The sequence below is a fragment of the Stenella coeruleoalba genome, assembly GCF_951394435.1.
Source record: "Stenella coeruleoalba genome assembly, chromosome: 5".
NCBI classification, from domain to species: domain Eukaryota; kingdom Metazoa; phylum Chordata; class Mammalia; order Artiodactyla; family Delphinidae; genus Stenella; species Stenella coeruleoalba.
The window spans coordinates 41602132-41623696 of record NC_137150.1 but is presented as its reverse complement, the minus strand read 5'-3'; the positions used below and the strand labels follow the sequence as shown (position 1 = coordinate 41623696).

At 36.2% G+C, this 21565-nt stretch overlaps 1 protein-coding gene across 2 annotated transcripts in view; it reads right to left on the bottom strand.

The window, feature by feature from the left end:
- Positions 1–21565, bottom strand: part of NMD3 (NMD3 ribosome export adaptor) — a 111596-nt gene that overhangs the window by 55307 nt on the left and 34724 nt on the right. For both annotated transcript variants that reach the window (XM_079921540.1, XM_079921541.1), the window contains exons 12-16: positions 21443–21555; positions 20567–20639; positions 19195–19301; positions 18196–18266; positions 17762–17872 (exon numbers count right to left, since the gene is read on the bottom strand). In XM_079921540.1, coding sequence (XP_079777666.1) covers positions 17762–17872; positions 18196–18266; positions 19195–19301; positions 20567–20639; positions 21443–21555 — 475 coding nt within the window. The remainder of the gene's footprint in view (positions 1–17761; positions 17873–18195; positions 18267–19194; positions 19302–20566; positions 20640–21442; positions 21556–21565) is intronic.

Sequence of the window (21565 nt, the reverse complement as noted above, 5' to 3'; positions counted from 1 at the left end):
CCATTTTTCAGGCAACTCCATAATTCCATCTTCCCAAAACTTTTTATCTTTTTGAGCAAAGAACTCTTCCAGGTGCCTTTTACAGTCTTCCAGGGAATTGACATTCTTTCCATTAAGAGAATTTTGTAAAGACCGAAATAAATGGAAATCCGAAGGTGCAATGTCTGGTGAATACGGCGGATGAATCAACTTCCCAGCCAAGCTGTAACAGTTTTTGCCTGGTCATCAAAGAAACATGTGGTCTTGCGTTATCCTGATGGAAGATTATGCGTTTCCTGTTGACTAATTCCGGACGCTTTTCATTGAGTGCTGCTTTCAGTTGGTCTAATTGGGAGCAGTACTTGTTGGAATTAATTGTTTGATTTTCTGGAAGGAGCTCGTAATAGAGGACTGCCTTCCAATCCTACCATATACACAACATCACCTTCTTGGGATGAAGACCGGCCTTTGGTGTGGTTGGTGGTGGTTCATTTCGCTTGCCCCACGATCTCTTCCGTTCCACATTATTGTACAGTATCCACTTTTCATCGCCCATCACAATTTATTTTAAAAACAGAACGTTTTCATTACGTTTAAGTAGAGAACCACATGCAGAAATACGGTCAAGGAGGTTTTCTTTGCTTAACTTACGTGGAACCCAAACATCAAAGTGATGAACATAACCAAGATGGTGCAAATGATTTTCAACGCTTGATTTGGATATTTTGAGTATGTCGGCTATCTCCCGCGTGGTATAACACTGATTGTTCTCAATCAATGTCTCGATTTGATCGCTATCAACTTCAACTGGTCTACCCGACCATGGAGCACCATCCAGCGGGAAATCTCCAGCACGAAACTTGGCAAACCACATTTGACATGTTCGATCAGTCACAGCACTGTCTCCGTACACTGCAGAACTCTTTTTTTGCGTTTCAGCTGCACTTTTACCTTTCTTGAAATAATAAAGCATAATATGCCAAAAATGTTGCTTTTTTCCATCTTCAGTATTAAAATGGCTACACAAAAATTCACCAATTTTGGTCTTTTTTTAAAGGCACGCTAATGATGACAGCTGTTGCATACAATCTAACAAATTGTTTTGAATGAAGTTAAAGACAACTAAGTGCTACTAGAGCCATCTTACAGAAAAAAACCTAATGAACCTTTTCGCCAGCCCAATCTCTTTCAAGAATTTCAATACATCTATATAAAAGTATGGGAGGTAGACATACATGGCATAAGCGACAATGGGAAAAAGGAATGGCATGATGCATTGCATGAACAAAAATCAACATGCTATGAAATGAATAAAATCAACTTAATTCTGTAGCTCTAAAGGCATTAAAAACAAAGCCCCAAAGACAAGGAATAAAATGAATGCATCCCTCCACTGCTGTGCTCAAGCCCCTAAGTTCTCCTTCCTAGAGACACAGTTACTGATTATAGAAGATATGTGCATATACATAGTCTTTGCACAGGTTAGTTACCTGTTATATTTCATCCCCCCTACCCTTCTATATGCTACTCTGAACATCTGGGGCTGGGAAACATCAAACTATACTTTTAAGTTCTCTTGCCAGGTAGCTTCCTGTTAGGCACTGAAAGGAACTGAGGAAGCTGAAGAAAGAGAAAGGCCCTGGCTCCCAATGTGTGACCATTGCTGGCAGACACTCTTGCTGCTATGGAAATGGATTCCAAATGAGCAGCCAGGGCAGAAGCAGCAGCCTTTGGTTAAGTGACACCTCTTCAGCAGATCCAGGCCTGCCTCTGTGCCTTCAAGAGTACAGCAGCAGGTCAACACAAGGGCGGCAGCATCTGCACTTCTATCTCTGGGTATCATCCCTTCATCTTCCTTTTTACTGCTCCAGGCCCACTTGTTTTCCTTTTTGTACTTCCAGCCCCTTTATGTGAGTAGAGACAGTACAGACCATCTGAAAAATACTGCATTTCTATTACCCTCACAATCATAGGACACACAATTTTAAACAACAGAATTCCCATTTTACAGATAAGTAGATTGAGTCAAAGAAGGGAAGTACTTGCCTGAGGATCACAGCTGGGATCTGAACTCAGGACATTTGGCTCTTGAGCCTATGCACTTAACTATATTCTGCACTTCCTTTCACACACATATAAGTAGAGTAAAACTGTATTACCATATGATGTAATATAAAAAAAGAAAATGTGACTGTACGGTAAAGACAGCTGAGTACCACCTGTGCGCCTTTTATTTTGTATCCTCATACCTTAGAAAAAGGAAAATATGAAAAAGCAGTTATACAATAAAGGATATGACTGACCTCCCTTCCTTCTTGATACATTCATTCATATGCTTGGGGTAAATATGGTTCCATATTTCATACTACAGGTCTGATGCTCAACTTTCCATGGTTTAGTCAGTGGGAAGCACCAGACTGGGTAAACATCTTATCAGACCCGTAACTCATGTTAGATTGTTTTGCATCATAAACTATTTTTTTAAATAACTAAAAGAAGTACTAAGACAAATCATATCACAATCTTTAAAATTCTTTTTTAAAAAAAGCATTTCTATTTTTTTGCTTGCACTGGAAATTCTCAAATCACAGAACAATGGGGAAATTTGTATAGGACATTGGTGATGTTAACATCACTGAATTAGATTAGAGTCCAAAGCTAGGGGCTGTTAGATGATTTTATTCTCAAACCAGTAAGCCTCAATCCAACTCCTGTGAACTTCAGTTTAGTCCCAAATATGTGACAGAAAGCGGTCATGTTACTGTGAACATTTACAGCTTTGAACATTCCTAATGGAAAGAAAACTGCTTTTAGTTTCCTAACACAAAGGTCTCCCTGGATTGCCAAAACTGAAAATTGCTAGTCCTGTCAGTTGCCTTCTGCCTCATAAAATGTAGACCCTCTCTTCTCTTTTCCCTTACTTAATATCCTCCTCTTTCCTTTTGCTAATATCAGCAATAACAATGGGTCCTTTTGTGGGACTCCTATAAATTCCACTTGACAGAACTGAATAAACACACACACATACACACATGCACCCTCTCTTCTGTCACATTAACTTTTCTCTAAGGAACATCTTAGATTATCAGAAATGAATAACTTGCCAATAAAATGTATCAATATTCACTTAAATTTCTTTCAAATAAATCATTTATTTTTTATTATGATTATTTGATTTATTAAAGGAAAATTTTTTTCCTCTAATATTAGCTCTTACACATGGCAATGCCTTTAATTCCCCTTTTAATTCTGAAATAACAAATAAAAAAAATGTACAGGGAGGTCCTGTGTATTCTCCACCTATCCTCCCACCAGGGTAACATCTTGCATAACTAGAATACAGGACCAAAACCAGGAAACTGACGCTGAGACAATCCACAGAGCTTATTCAGATCTTATTAGTTTTACAAGCATGTGTATGTGTATCTGTCTGCCTGTCTGTGCAATTTTATCACCTGTGTAGTTTCATGTGATCATCACCACAGTCAAACCTCAGAACTGTTCCATCCTCAAAAACCTCCCTTGTGCTACCCGGTTATAGCCACACCCAACCTCCACACACACACCCATCCCTAAACCCTGGCAATCACTAAGCCATTTTCTATCTATAAATTTGTTGTTTCAAGAATGTTATATAAATGGAATGACACAATATATAACCTTTTGAGATTGACTCTTTTCACTCAGCATAATTCCCTTGAGATTCATCCAAGTTATGTGTATCAAGAGTTCATTCCTTTTTGATGAATAATATCCCATGGTATGAATGTACAAGTTTGTTTATAAGCAATTTTTAAATTTTCTAAAAAATACTTTTTTCCTAACAAAATCTTACATGAAAACCAAATACCTAAATAAAAGTGAAGCTGCTTGCCTGAAGCAGAGTTGGGAACAAATGGAGCTAGGTCTTCTTGGCCTCCCCCATCTGCCCAAGGTACCATTATTTAAACCAGTAAAGCCTATAATACAGACAGAAAGGAGAATGCATGGGAATGAACCCAATAAAATTTTTGTACTTGTTCATAACAGTGAAAGCAGCAGTAAACGCCAGGCTGCTTTAAGGGACTCTACAGGAGTATATCCACTATCATCTTAACTTTAACCCTATCCAATGAATGGGGGAAGGGAGATTGGCTATTTCTACAATCAGAGAAGGTATCCACTGACAACTACTTAATGAATTTTAAAGATGAAGAGACTATCAGTTAGCTATTGCCAATGATACTACATAAGAAACCACCCCAAAACTCAAAGGCTTAACAACTAATCATTTATTCTTACACTCGGGGTTGTTTAGAGTGACACTGCTTCAAATATTCCATTCTGAGCCCAGATGAGGCAGTGACTATCCAGGACATTTCTTCTCGTGGTGAAGGCAGAAAGACAGGAACACAAATGCAAATAAGCAAAGGCATTTTAATCTTCTTACCATATCCACTAACACCCCACTGCCAAAGCAAGTCACACAGCCAAATCCAAAGTTAAGGGACAAAGAAATACACTCCACCACCATAAGGACTGGGGCAATATAAGGCTATTCATTACTTACAGAGGAATTAAGAATTGTGACCAACAATTCAATCTACCACACTCAGAAGATTTGCTATCTCCCAAAATATATTTTCTCCATTTGAATGTGCCTTTGCTTAAGTCCCTAACAAAAATGAAAATACTCTCAGGAGTAACACTTTACTCCATAACTATTTATTCTATCCCTTACTATGAATATCAAACCATTTCCTATGAAAAGAAGAAAACGCAAACATGACTAGGGAAGGCAGAGTAAGGGACTGGGGGAACAACCCCAAACAAACTTTCTGCAAATTACAAATTTACCTAGGATCAGAGTCTATCTATTCCCACAAAATAAAAGGCAAAATGCCACAGAAATAGTCACAGATGTAGAAAACAAACTTATGGTTACCAGGAGGGAAGGCTGGGTGTAGGGGGGGGATAAATTGGGAAATTGGGACTGACATATACACACTACTATATATAAAACAGATAACTAATAAGGACCTACTGTATAGCACAGGGAACTCTACTCAATACTCTAATGGCATATATATATATGAAAAGAATCTAAAAAAGAGTGGTTATGTGTATATGTATAACTGATTCACTTTGCTGTACAGCAGAAACTAACACAGCATTGTAAACCAACTATTCTCCAATAAAAATAAAAAGGAAAAATGCCAAAATGGAACTCTACAATCAGAACACAGATATTTTTAAGATCCTCTCAGAAACACAGAATTCCACATTCCAGACTATTCAGAGTGTCACCAACCCAGTCTTGCAACACTCCGTGGAGACTTCTATAGCATTTGTTTATGCTGACACTCTAGAACCCAAATGAACACTGATTTATCTCAGCCTCTGTCAAGTAGTCAGCACATCAACATTATTCTGATCCAAATGCATAAACACAGGAAAACTACCAGACATATTTCATACTTCTTGAATACTGCCCAAGAGTTTATCGTTCTGATTACAAGCTACCTTCCCTGCATAGGTCATTTGTACTTCTCTGTCCACATGATCATTTACAAATACCATTTGTGCTATTATATACAATAAAGTACCCTAAAGTAAGAAAACTATTTACTGTGTGTTACATTGAACAGTTGGTGTTAATACTACAACATACGACTTCTGTGGTTAATTAATTATAATTAGCACTACTCACATAAAATTTACCAAGCTTAGAATTAGATGCAGGTTTTGTTTCTATTAAGTAAAATGAAGTCTTGACCAACATGAACAACTCTCCCTACAAATCCCACTTACTGCCTCTCTAACGCCAGTAAGATCTGCTTGATTTCTTATTTCATGCCAGACTCGTAAGGAATTATTTAAAACAAAACCATACCCATTTTTCAAAATATTGACTTCAGTCAAATCATACTACTACCTATATATTTGAGGACTTATGCATTATATTTGTGTTGCCTTAAGGAAATGCAGTCTAGTTAGAGAGAAAGACAAATATACACATAAAAACAGTAATGATAACTCAGGAGGCATATAAAAACTAACCAAGTAGAACAGACAGTAACTGCTACAGAAGTTCAGCAAACAGATCACTGTGGACTGGGCCTCACCTACTTAAGCAGAAAATATTAAGTGAAAAGAGAAACATGTCAATATCAAGAATAGTAAGACTGTAAAAGAGACACTCCTAAAAATTCTACCCCATGGAAAGCATCTTCTGGAAAGGATTTTTGGAAAGGATTTTTGTAATGTGTCCTGAGATTCATACACGCTCTTTGACAGTAATTTCACTCCTAAGAAAATGAGCAAAATGGACAGATTTTTATAAGAAAAGGAAAAAAAAGAAAAACACCTGGCAATGACCAACTTTAGAAATTGGATAATTAAATGCTGGCACATCAGTCTACCAATTGTCTAATGCCACAACAATGCTATGAGGTGAACACAAACCTTCAGGGGCATATAAGTTTACTACTCACGTGTCGGGTTAGTCAAGGGTCAGCTCAGCAGTTCTGCTAATCTTAGCTGGGCTTGCTCAATGTCTGAGGGTTGGCTGGCTTCATACAGGGCAATGGGGCAACTTGGTCTGTGCCATCTGTATCTCTTCCTCCAACACTCAGCCAGGCATGTTTTCACAGTTAAGACAGAGGTGCAAGTCCTCCTGAGCCTTACACTCAGAACTTCCACCTCATTCTAATCACCAAAACCCAGAGAAGAGTATAAGGGCACTACAAAGTTACATCTGGGGTCAACAAACTATAGGCTACAGGCAAAATGTGACCTACTAATTTTTTTTTTTTTTTTTTTGCGGTACACGGCCTCACCGTTGTGGCCTCTCTCGTTGCGGAGCACAGGCTCCGGACGCGCAGGCTCAGCGGCCATGGCTCACGAGCCCAGCCGCTCCGCGGCATGTGGGATCTTCCCGGACCGGGGCATGAATCCGTGTCCCGAACCCGTGTCCCCTGCATCGGCAGGCGGACTCTCAACCACTGTGCCACCAGGGAAGCCCCTGCCTTTTTTTTAAATAAAGTTTTATTAGAATATAGACACTTCCTTTCATTTACATATTTTCTATGGATCTTTCAGGCTACAACAGCAGAATAGTTGTGACAGAGACCATATAACCTAAAAATCCTTAAATGTTTATTATTTAGTCTTATCGTAAAATTACAGTAAAGGGAATGGACACAGTGAAGAGTAAAGAATTGGGGCTATTTCTGCAATCTACCAGTGGAATATTGTTTTATTATTAAATACCTTTTAAAAAATTTAACCGTTTAGAGAAGGTTTATAAAATAATGTTAAAGAGAAAAGAAGGTACAAAAATAAACAGGCAGTATGATCTCACCTCTACATAATCATATATAAGTAAATTACATATATTATATATAAATAATTCATATACATATATTATTTTCATATATATTTTTAAAGGCAAGCCACAAATAAAGAATATATTTTCAAAACAGGTATCTGATAAAGGACCTGTATCCAAAATACACAAAGAACTCTTAAAACTCAATAAGGATATAATTAACACTGCTGTATGTTATATATGAAAGTTGTTAAGAGTAAATCCTAAGAGTTCTCATCACAAGGAAAAATATTTTTTTTCTATTTCTTTAATTCTGTATCTCTATGAGGTAATCGGTGTTCAATAAACTTATTGTGATAATCATTTCATGATGTATATCATTATGTTGTATACCTTAAATATATATGGTGCTGCATGTCAATTATATCTCAGTAAAACTGAAAGAAAAAAAACTCAATTTAAAAATGGGCCACCAGGGCTTCCCTGGTGGCACAGTGGTTAAGAATCTGCCTGCCAATGCAGGGGACACGGGTTCGAGCCCTGGTCCAGGAAGATCCCACATACCGTGGAGTAACAGCCCATGCGCCACAACTACTGAAGCCCGCACACCTAGAGCCCAAGCTCCGCAACAAGAGAAGCCACCGCAGTGAGAAGCCCGCGCACCGCAACGAACAGTAGCCCCCACTCCCCGCAACTAGAGAAAGCCGCGGACAGCAACAAAGACCCAATGCAGCCAAAAATAATTAATTTAAAAATTATAATAAAAAAAATAAAAATGGGCTGCCAGACAAAGACAAATATCATATGATATCCTTTATATGTAGAATCCAAAACAAAAATGATACAAGTGAACTTATATACAAAACAGAAATAGACCCACAGACATAGAAAACAAACATGGTTACCAAAGGGAAAGGGGAGGGCATAAAATAGGAATTTGTTATTAACATATACACACACTACTATATATAAAATAGATAACCAACAAGGATCTACTGTATAGCACAGGGAACTATACTCAGTATTTTGTAATAATCTATAAGGGAAAAGAATCTGAAAAACATAAGTATATGTGTATGTGTAACTGAATCACTTTGCTGTACACCTGAAACTAACACAACATTGTAAATCAACTACACTTCAATTAAAAAAAAAAAAGGCCAAAGATCTGAACAGGGCTTCCCTGGTGGCGCAGTGGTTGAGAGGCCGCCTGCCGATGCAGGGGACACAGGTTCATGCCCCGGTCCGGGAAGACCCCACATGCCGCGGAGCAGCTGAGCCAGTGAGCCATGGCTGCTGAGCCTGCGCGTCCAAAGCCTGTGCTCCGCAACGGGAGAGGCCACAACAGTGAGGCCCGCGTACCGCAAAAAAATTTAAAAAAAAAGATCTGAACAGACACCTCATTATAGAACATATACAGATGGCAATTAAGTATATGAAAAGATGTTAATCATCCTTTGTCAACAGGGATTACAAATTACAACAATGAAATACCACTATGCACCTATTAGAATAGCTAAAATCAAAAAAGCTAACAATACCAAATGCTGGCAAGGATGCAAAGCAACAGGAACTCTTACACATTGCTGGTGGGAATGTAGAATGGCACAGCCACTTTGGAAGACAGTTTGATAGTCTCTTCCAAAGCTAAACATAGTGTTACCATAAAAGCCATCAATATGTCCCTAGATATTCAACCAATTGATGTGAAAACCTTTATCAACACAAAAACCTGCATATGGAAGTTTATAACAGATTTATTCATCATCACCAAAAGCTTGAAATAACCAAGATATGTTTTGACACGTGAACGAATAAACAAAGTATGGTATACCTATACCATGGAATAGTACTCAACAATAAAAATAAATGCACTAACAAGCCACAAAAGATAGAATAACATTAAAGGCATATTGCTAAGTGAAAGAAGGCAGTATGAAAGGTTATATATCATATAATATGTATATATGATATGTATATCACATGTATGACACTCGAAAGGACTAAACTATAGAGATAGTAAAATGATTAGTGGTTGCCAAGGGTATGGGGTTCATGATGAATAGGTGAAGTACAGGGGACTTTTAGGACAGTAAAACTATTCTGTATGATACTGTAATGGTGAATACAAGACATGATGCATTTGTCAAAACCCATGTAACTTTATAGCACAAAATGAACCTTAACCTAATCCATGCAAATTAAAAAAAATCATTTAGGAGGTTAGGGGATTAAATGCAGACTGTGACAAGAGATTCTAACTGTATTACAAATATATAAAAACAACCTCACTGAAGGAGGTGGGGCAGGTTTATTTAGGTCACTAAATAACTCTGGAAATGACTGCAGTCTGTAAGACTAAAGGCAAAAGGAACTGCACATAAGCACTAACTGTAATAAATAATGTTGTAATGGGCAGAGGTTAACAATTCTGATACAGCTATACATGTATACCAGAATTGAATAATTAAGTAAATGAATGGCAGATGACAGGGACCAGGGTTTTTATTTATTTATTTTACTACTGGAGTGGGAGTTTACAGATAAACGAGGGAAGTTAGACTGATCCATGACATAATGAATTAAGAGTTGGAGACAGTATGAACTCATGTTTAGTTTAATGTAGCTAGAGATGGTTACATACAGAAATACTTATAAATATGTGTAAATACACAGGTTAGTATAAAAGCATTTTTTTCCGCCCGTCAGCTAAGAGGGCCTAAAAGAAATGACACACAGGAGCAACAAGAATTCCTTGTGCCTAGACATTGGTTTCTAAAACCATTCTCCAATAAATGGAAGCAGAATTTCTTGGCAAAATGGCTGATTCTAAGGTAGTAAATATACAAAGTGACTCTGTAGTGCCATAATTATGGTGGCAGAGAATAAGGAAATGCAAAGGTGAATGTGAAGGGAGAGGGAGACAAGCGGAGAGGAGGGATGTAGGGAAGAGGGAAGGGTAAGAGAGGAGAGGGAAGGAAGAGGAGGAAGAAGAGGAAGAGGAGGAAAAGAAAAAAGAAAATCTACATACACAAGCCCAGTAGGGTTATGTCAAAGGAGCACAGGAGCCAACCAAAAGAGCTCCCAATGACCAAATCTAGAACAATTCAAAGAGCAAAGTAAAATAGTATTAGCTAATAACCCAAAATATACAATAAGTACTCATGAGTCCATGTTGCTTTAAATAAATGATTGAACAAACTAGTACAGTTGTCCCTCAGAGTCTGCAGGGGATTAGTTCCAGGACTCTCCATAAGTACCAAAATCTGAGGATGCTCAAGCCCCTTATGTAAAAGGGCACAGTATTTGCATATTGGACACACCCCGCTATATACTTCAAATCATCTCTAGATTACTTAAAATACCTAATATAAATGCTATGTAAATAGTTGCAAATACAATGTAAATAGTTGCTGGCATTTGGCAAATTCAAGTTTTGCTTTTTTTGGAACTTACTGGAACTTTTGTCCCAAATACTTCTTTTAAATTGAAGTATAGTTGATTTACAATGTTAATTTCTATTGTACAGCAACTGATTCAATTATACATGTATATACACTCTTTTTTTTTTCCCCAAATATTTTTAATCTGAGGTTGGTTAAATCAGTGGATGCAGAACCCAAAGATATGGAGGGATGACTGCAAATGGGAAAAAAGAGACACATCTCCCATATAGAGGAATTCAAAATAATTTATGTAGATATCCCACCCTCAAGAAAAAGCAGCATGACTCACTACTTCGTAGGTGTGGAGTGTGCATAGTGACTTCCTTCCAAAGTGTACATTATGCAAAGGGGAAAAATAAGAGTAACTCTACAGTGGAGAAACCTGACAAACACTATCTCAGTCAGGTGACCATGACCAACATCAACAGTGATAAATCATGCTAACAGTATATACCCTTGATATAATGTCATGGAAATAGCACTTTGCATGTGGTCTTCCTCCCAATAACCCATAATCCCATTCTTATCATGAGAAAAACATCAGACAAACCTCAATAGTGGGGCATCCTACAAAATCTGTGCCCAGTACTCCTCAAAACTGTTAAGTTCATCAAAAAAAAAGAAATTCAGAGAAATTGCCCCTGCCAAGAGGAGCCTAAGGAAACAGGACAACCAAATGTAACATGGTATCCTGGATAGGATTTCAGAAAAGAACAAGTACATTACATAAGAACTAAGGAAATCAAATCAACTATGGACTTAGCTAATAACAATATATCAATATTGGTTTATTAAGCATAACAAAGTATATAAAATGTTAAAATGTAAAATGTTAAAAACAGGAGAAGCTGGGTTTGATATACTCAGTACTATCTTCTCACTTTTTCTGAAGATCTGAAACTATTAAAAATTAATGTCTATTAAAAAAGAAAAAACAGCCAAGTGTTAAATGATAGATCTCTCTCTACTGGAAATATGGGCAATTTATGATTTGTCTTTATAGTTCTCTGTGCCATACACATTTTCTAGAATAAGCACTATGTTGCTCTAAAACATATAAGCATACAAGATTTGTTTGCTCAACTTAAATACTAAACACTAGAACTGTGATTATAAATTTTAAAAGCAGATACTATTTATTGAAAAATTACAACTTGTTGCATATTGATTGTGCTAAGAATTTTTTTCTTTTTTTTTTTTTTGCAGGACGCGGGCCTCTCACTGTTGTGGCCTCTCCCACTGCGGAGCACAGGCTCCGGATGCACAGGCTCAGCGGCCATGGCTAACGGGCCCAGCCACTCCACGGCATGTGGGATCTTCCCGGACCGGGGCACGAACCTGTGTCCCCTGCATTGCCAGGCAGACTCTCAACCACTGTGCCACCAGGGAAGCCCTGCTAAGAATTTTATCAATACTCTGTGAACACTACTATTCCGTTTTAAAAGAACACCACTGTGCCTTTTTAAAAGATAAGGAACTAGAGGTTCAGAAATTTTAGGCCACAGAGCTAACAGATGGCAGATAAGCTGACTTCAAACATGCTTTTATTTTTAGATAATATAGCTTCCCTAGAATTACTCGTTCACTAGTGCCATATATTATCTTAAAGTACTTCACAACAACACTATGAAGTCAGTTTTAAATAACCGTATTTATGTGAAACTGTGTTAGAATAAAAATGTGACAGGCACCATTGCAGTGCCAACTCCACCAAAGACAAAACAAAACCTCCATCAGATAAAACAATGGGTTTAGATCCTGATAAACACATCATAAATTGAAAATATCATTAGGTTGAAAATGCATTTAAATACACCTAACCTATCAAACATCACAGATTAGCCTAGCCTACCTTAATGTTCATAATACTTAATTAGCCTACAGTGGACAAAATCATCTAACACAAAGCCTATTTTATAATAAAGTGTTGAACACCTCATGTAATTTAATGAACACTGTACTGAAAGTGAAAAACAGAACCGTTATATGTGTACAGAATGACCGTAAGTACCTTGACTGTTTACTCCCTCATGGCACTGGGAGCTATGCTCTCTGCCACTGACCAACATCACAAGAGAGTATCGTACTGCATATTCCTAGCCTGGGAAAAGATCAAAATTCAAGGACTGCCCTGGTGGTCCAGTGGTTAAGACCCCGTGTTTCCACTGCAGGGAGCGTGGGTTCAATCCCTGGTCGGGGAACTAAGATCCTGCTTGCCGCGTAGCGCAGCCAAAGGAGGAAAAAAAGAAAGAGGAAAAAAAAGAGAGAGAAAAAAAAAAGATAAAAATTCAAAGTATGGTTTCTATTGAATGCGTATCATTTTCACACCATGGTAAAGGTGAAAAATCCTAAGTTGAACTATCGTAAGTCAGTGAGCAACTGTACAAGCAGCACTGCTACAGAAACACAGTGACTGCCAAACCTACTTCTAATAACTTTAAAATACTTAGATCTTGTTTTACCAGGAGGCATCCTCAAGCATGCCTCTTTCCTAGGCAATAAGGTGGTTCTTTCAAAATGTATCAAATCAATTATTCTCCTTACACTACTGTTAAGTTCAAAGAGATATTGAGACTGATTTCTTGCCTTCATCAAGGCTCACCACCCTACTGCTCAAGCTATTTTAACATGTGACAGAATTGATAAACTGAGAATGAATAGCCTATATCTGTGTTTCTTATGATGCTATTTCATGATTCCTTAATTCACAGGCTGACTCAACTAAGGCTGGCTTATTTTTAAGAAAATTGGTCTATTTTTAGGAAAATTGGTCCCATCATGAAAATAAGCCAAGAGGAGACTGCACACATGTCCTGAACAAGGGAAATCCAAAACCTACTCAAAGAGTTACATTATCAGCATCCATGAATAAACTCAAATATATGGAGAAGAACCTGGCAAAAGGGCACAGGAGCCACACTGATGGGGCACCCATTAGCCAATTCTGGGATAATGTGAGCAACGAAAGAAAAGATTAACGAAAAGAAAACAAACAATCTGATTTTTAAAAGTAGGCAAAGGTTTTGAACGGCCATTTTACCAGTGAAGATATACGGATAACAAATAAGCATATGAAAAGATGCTCAACATGATAAGCCATTAGGGAAATGTAAATTAAAACCACAAAGGACACAACCAACCACCTATTAGGATGGTTTTAAAAAAATGACAACATCAAGTGGTGGTGAGGATGCACAGTTACTGAGATGCTGATACACTTCTGGTGGGAAAGCAAAAAGGCACAAACCACTTGGAAAACAAATATACAAATACTATAAGGATCCAACAATCGCATCCCTAGTTATTTATCCAAATAAAATGAAACCTGTATACAAATATTCAAAGCAGCTTTACTCCTAATCATCAAAACCTGGAAATTCAAATGTGCCTCACCAGAGGAATGAATAAAATGTGGTACATCCATACAATGCAATATTATTCAAAATAAAAAGTAACAAACTCTTGATATATACCACACCTTAGATGAATCTCAAGTGTACCATGCTAAGTGAAAAAAAATCACACTCAAATGGTCACATACTGTATGACTGCATTTACATATTTTGGAAAAAGCAAACCATAAGGTTAGAAAACAGATTGGAAGTTGGCAGGAGTTAAGGATGGGTGAAGGGTTTGAAAACAAAGGGAATTTAGGGGGACTGGGGAGGATGATAGAATTTTTTTTGTATTTTAATTGTAGGGGCGATTACATGAATATACACGTTAAAATTCAAAGAACTGTAAATCAAAGCATAAGCTTCACCATCTATAAGTTAATGAATTTAAAAAGAAAAATCAAGTTAAAATAACAATTGCAAAGGATTAAATCCTTTAATCCCTTTAAACAGAAAACCAACTAATATAACCCAAAAACATTTGGGAACATCTGGACTAATCGACAGCATACGTCTCCTGATGCAATGCATTGAGAATTTAGCATTACGTCTGGGGAAGTCCTGCTAAAAGGGCTTAACATAAATTTAATCAAGAGGAAAGTCAGACAAGCCTAAGCTGAGGTCACTCTATAAAACAACTGGTTTGGACTCTTCAAAAATGTCAATTACGGGCTTCCCTGGTGACGCAGTGGTTGAGAGTTCGCCTGCCGATGCAGGGGACAAGGGTCTGTGCCCCGGTCCGGGAAGATCCCACATGCCGTGGAGTGGCTGGGCCCGTGAGCCATGGCCGCTGAGCCTGCATGTCCGGAGCCTGTGCTCCGCAGTGGGAGAGGCCACAACAGTGAGAGGCCCGCGTACGGTAAAAAAAAAAAAAAAAAAAAAAAATGTCAATTACATTAAAAAAAATCAGGAATGGATCCAGATGAAAGAAGTCTAAAGACATAAGAGAACCCAATGCAACATACAATCTTAGATATTTATTTTTTCCATAAAAGACTTTACGGTTGGGATAACTGACAAAATCTCAATGTGGTCCATCAATTGGATAACAGTATTGTGTCAATGTTAATTTTCTGATTTTGATCATTACACTGTGATTATGTAAGAAAATTCCTGGTTTTGGAGGGGAAAAACCAAATATTTAGGGGGGTTACTCTTAAATGGCTCAGGAAAAAAATAATTAAAAAGAGGAAGAAAGAATATAAGGTTATGTTCACGTTTGGCAAATCCGAGTGAAGGGTATCAAGGAATTCTCCGTACTATTTTGCAACTTTTGTCTGAAATTATGTCAAAATTTAAAATAAATTACTTTTTAAAGTAAACGTCCTCTGGGCTAAAAATAACAGATCAAGTTGTCTAAAGGATGGGAATCGGACTTCTCTGGTGGCATCCAGAGAAGAATCCACCTGCCAGGTTTGATCTCTGGTCCGGGAAGATCCCACATGTTGCGGAGCAGCTAAGCCCGTGCGCCACAACTACTGAGCCTGAGCTCTAGAGCCTGGAAGCCACAATTACTGAGCCCATGCATATAGAGCCCGTGCTGCACAACAAGAGAAGCCATCGCAATGAGAAGCCCACGTACCACAACGAAGAGCAGCCCCCACTCGCCGCCACTAGAGAAAGCCCGCGTGCAGCAATGAACCCAATGCAGCCAAAAATAAGTAAAATAAATAAATAAACTTATTTTAAAAAAAATAAAGGATGGGACTCAACATGAACACATTTACTAAAATTTTAAGAGTCATGGGAAAGCTGGCACTTACTCAGAACTGATCAGAGAAGTGTGCTCTAGCACAAAGTCTACAATTCTGGGTTCCACTGCGGCAAGGAATTAGCTTGATGCTGTTAAACATCTAACCACACAAGCAACTCTCTCCCCTCAACTGTTTCCTTGCTCATCAAGTGCCCCTTGCCAATAAAACAGCAGCTTCAAATGCAGATTTGGCCACAAAAAAATAATCAATCATACTGACTTAGAATATTTATAAATTGGGTTATAAATCAGGTTCCTGTTATTCTGATTAATACCAGCATCCTCAAGTTGTATCAACTCTGGGACATAAGCCTGGAAATTATCCTCTAAAATGGTAGATTTATCAAGGCTATATAACTGTGTGCACTCTTGGCTAACAGCTTTTCTTTTAGCTATACTCCCTCATCTTGTCACAGCCTTCTTTCAACCAACAGATTTCATTACTCATAAAGACACAACATGAAAACAAGAAAGACTAAATAAGGTTAGTGAGAAATTACATGTTTTAGTGGGAAAGCCATATGACAATACTTAAATAACATTAATTCTACTTCAGAAACCTGCATGAAATTTAAATATGACACCCACATAATCACTTCAAGGACACAAAAAAGGGGGAGAACGTTTTTATTTTCATGCTTTTTAAAGTCTTGACATAGAAGAGGTAAACACAGACCACAGGTAAAAACTTTAAATATGCAGACAGAAGCCACTTTAGAAAGCACAGGCCTTTATTCAAAACTTCAGAATTAGGGAGTCTGATCTTAAAAAAAGGAAAATGTTCCATTCAGCACTTACTCAATTTCCTTATATAGTGGTACGTATAGAATTTATGAATTAGCGCTTAGTAAGTCTGATCTTGCTTATAGAAATAGGATCTTAATACTTCATTTTCAGAACACTTTAAAACCCAAGCCAATGTTTATCCTTCAAGGATGTGGAAGGCATTCCTCATTCAAATCTGATTCGTGGTTTTATAAAGCATGAAGATCATTTTCATTACTTCATCAACTATATGCTGGATTCTAATATTCTTTTTGATAGTGATGTGTTCAGTGATAGAAACTTATAAAAAGAGAATTCCTTCTCAATTTGTAAACCAAAATTTTAAAAGTAAAATCCCTGAAGTGATAGGAAGACATTTTTATGACATAAGTAGATACTTCACTAAGCTGCTGGCACAAGCCAAAACAACAAAGGTACAAATTGTTATTTAACCTTTAAATACTGTTTGCTACAAATCTACAAATATTTTAAATATACTTTCTTCTTCAATGAAAATTAAGATAATCTCCAGCTTAACAGCTTTTGAAGATGTAAATATTACAAATAAAAAAGACAGCTTTCCTACTGAATGTCCAACGATAAACTGAACCCCAAGTTTTCTATCCCAAAGACATAAAAATGATCTAAAGTGGACTAAGTGCATGGCAAGTTCTTATTAAAAATGATTCTTCATATGCTCTTCTACTAAAGCAATCAATATAAAAAGAGTATGAAAGCTTGTTTTCTGCTTGAAGATTTAGGTAACCTCCAAGGAATCAGAACTTGTGAGCTTTTAAACCCAGAGCTATCGTATGTGAAAATACTAGTGTCTGATAAAAAAGCAAACCAATAAAATTCCATATGTAAAATGGCCTAAATATCAGTAATAATTACATTCTGCATTTTTAATCTAAAACTTCAAAGCCATCAACCTTTATCAGTGCTTCAAGTGAACAATCAAAATAGTCATATTCAGGTTTAAAACTAAATTTCTCTTCTCTCAATATGAAGGCATAGACAGAATAGACAGTAAAAATTATTTTGTCCAACATCCTGAGCCTACGGATGTGGAAACCATCTACAACATGATCTCATTATGTCATCATCGATTCACCTTCTTCACCAGTAGCATCTTGGGAAATGTGAAGGTCTTCAAGCATCTCAGCCAGACTAATTCGAGGTGCTCCTTCATCATCTGTGTCACCTTCCACAGGAATAGTTGAATCTAAGAAAAAATACAAAGAGGATTTCAAATACAACTATGGAAATATACAAATATATTTGTATAGGGGTCAGCAAATTAAGGAAGGGATCATGCTAGGATGCAAATGATATCAAATGTGGTATAGTAAACAACATTTTAATAAGTTTTACTGTTGTGCAAGTTTGGGATTTTTTTGGGGGGGGTAAATGTTTACAGTAGTTTTAAAGACATATGACAAAAGTCATTTATGGAATCAGAGTTTAAGATACCAAAATACTCATACTGGGTTAATATATTTATTTACAGAAGCTACAACTTAAATCAAATACTCCTAATTCACCAACCTCTATAAATGTTCACATTTTTTCTAATTGCCTCATCTTCTTCAAGATCTTCAAGGAAATCTTGGTATTGCCTATAGAAGGGTAAAGAAACATTTAAGTATTTCACCTTTACCAAGAAAGTATGAAGTTAATGTTTTCTTCATTTTCAGCATTATAAGTGTGTTCCAATTATTAAAATCTTTAAAAATAGTAACTGAAGGTCAAGTATGGATGTTAATTAAATACTAACAGGTTTTTAAAAATTCTTTTCTTTCAAAATTACATTATTAAAAAAACACACACCTGAATATAGGTGACATTAAATATAAGACAATAACAAGACCCCTTCATACTTTACCCTCCCCCCAAAAAATGTATGGCCAAGTTGAAATACACACACTTTAAGACTATAGATGAAATAGTCAAATATGTACTTACAATATCTACTTAACATTATATACTTATATATACGTATTTTAAATTATACTATGAGACTATATTTTAGAAATATTGCTGTTTCCCACTCACATTTCATGACACAACTTTATTTAAACTTTTTGGTTTTTTATACATCAGTGTCATTAATGTCATCATTAAGGCCACTTTTCCAATCATCCAATAAACTTTTCTAGAACACAGTATCTTCATTTCTCCTTAAGTTGTATGAAAAACAGCATATTTGATATCAATGTGGTATTTTCTTTTTATGCTAAATCATAAGTAATACTTTGCTATTTGTGATATCCACAAGGTAATTGCTCATTATATTTTCAAATGAATCATCAATAATAACACTGCAATTGTCAGGTCATAACCCAGGAAATAATAACTAAATCTGTGTTAAATGTCATTACATCTGTTCATACTGATCCAAACAACATATTGATAAGAACAGAAAATTAATACTGAGTGCAAGGAGCAAGTATGTGGTGACTATTTCTTTATGATAAAATAAACCCATAAAGATTTATCATAAGAATTTCCTTTGAGACAACATATAAAATATAAAGAAAGTGGGACCTTTCATCATCTGTATCCATGTTTTCTCTATCTCTTGCAAGCTCTTTCAGTTTCCAGTTTCTACGACGCTGACGTTTGGTACGGTCATAGCTCTTTTTGATTAACACCTAAAAGTAAGAGAAATATTTGCAAAGTTACAATAAATGGGAACTAGGACACAGGACCTCAAAATCCAACAAAATTTTTAAAATGAAAGCTTATGGGAATGCCAGGAAGACACTAAACTAATGACAGTGGTTATACCTTAAGGGAAAGGAGTAGGGATCAAGAAGTGGTGTCAAGAGAACTTTTAACATTTTTATTAATGTACTTAATATTTTATGAGAATTCATTTAGCCATTATTTGTATAACTGTTAAAATTTACTAACTGAAATTTTCCAGTGACTGAAAATTAAAATTTTTTATACCAAAAATTTCATTTCTGGTGGTTTTTTTTCTTCCTTTATACCAAAGTTCCGTTTTCAGCTACCATTCACATAAATCACTCTGAAACATTATTACAGGCAGACATTTTTCTCCCTTTCATTCCTACTAATAAGCACTTATAGAATTATATATATATATTTTCACAACTGTATATCCTAGAACAATTTAATAAAGTGTGGAATAAATGAAAATAACTTTATAATACAAAATCTATGTAAGACCATTTGATCTTCTCTTATGACCTTTTTGAAAAACACCTATTTAGAATTACACCGAAACCATGCTCCTATTTCCTAATTTATTAATTAATAAAAGCACAACTGGGTGGTGAGGAGGGGAGCCTTTCTTACACTATGACTTTATTTTTACCCACAGCTAAAGAGATCAATGTTTATTTTAAAAGATTAAGTAAAGCAAACAGGAGATAGGGTCTTTCACATTTCACATTCACTGTTACTCAGGATTCTGATAAACTCATGTTAGAATTTAACAGATTTTTTTCAGAAGTAACATTCTTTCTCTAAGACCTAACACTGTGAAGATTATTTTCAACTACAATTATATTCAAACCTGAATGATGGTTTTAACTCTAAATGCCTTCTTAACAATACATGGAATAAGCTGAGCCTAAAAGAATGAACAGGGATAAATTCTAAAGGTCATCATTTTTAGCTGCAAATTTATTTTTACTCTAAAGATACTATCAAGTATTTTGACAGAATGAAAATTTGATTATAAGAGCAACCAAAAAACTCAATAAATCTTGGATTTTACCCACTAAGAATAATTATCTTAAATGAAGGTTTTGCTATTATACCTTAACTGCAATTTCAAAAGAAACCTCTAAATTGATTACTTTCAAAAATGTGAACTCATGCATCTTACTCATAAGAGTTACATCAATCGTCTTCAACACATGAGAAAGAGGAAAATCTAAAGCCTTACCACATCTGGGACTCTATCTGATTTCATTTTGTTGACATGCTCATCATTTAAGTTACAGTTGGCCAAATCAAACCTGAAATGAAAACAATGAAACACTTAATGACAAAAACACTCTTTCCATGTAACTTTTTAGTTTATAGATGATCACCTAACAGTTCCTCCTAAGATCAAACATTTAATACGCTTTCCCACTTTAGAAGTTTTGCAGTGTACTATACAGTGAACAGGCTTCTACAGACCTGGTAAAGATAATAATGCACTCTATCTCTCAGTTTCACATGTCATCCATTATTGTCCACCTTACTATACTCTTGTAAAAGAAGCAAAACAGACTTATATATCAGTCTAACATTAGGATTCAGTTACATGGTTCCATTCAGTTTATAGACAACAAAAACAAAACACCCCTCATTCTCTAGTAAAAGGAACTGAAACCCTAAGAGCAAAAATAACGTTTAAGGCATGCTTATAAGCTCTGCATCAGAATGGACTATCCTATGCCTATAAAGACCCGTTACATATATAGCTGCCATATTTTAAAAGTGAAATATTTTAACAACAGCATATGCATAATAAAAAACTACCTGCTCCCCCCCAAAACTACAAACATAATCTAATCATACTACTTCAGGGTTCAATTACTCAAAATCTTGTAATAAATGACTCTTTAAGATGATGGCCAAAATGGAATAACTATGGGTTTCTGTCCAATTAATAATTTCATTTAGTTATCAATAATAAAGTGAGCTATATGGTTCCTAAGAACTCTTAAATTCTTTTTAAGATAAACAACTTTATTTTAGATAGCTTTGCTGGCTCCCAGAGAAAATCTGCAATGCTAGTCGGCAGTTTAAAATAATATAAAATAATACAAACCCCAACACCAGGTCTCCAGGATTTAGAAGATGTCCCAAATGAGTGCGACAAAAATACTGCTTATCTGTATTCATTTCAGATGTTTTCTGTACCCAGACTTCCCCGAGGGTATGCTTAACAGGA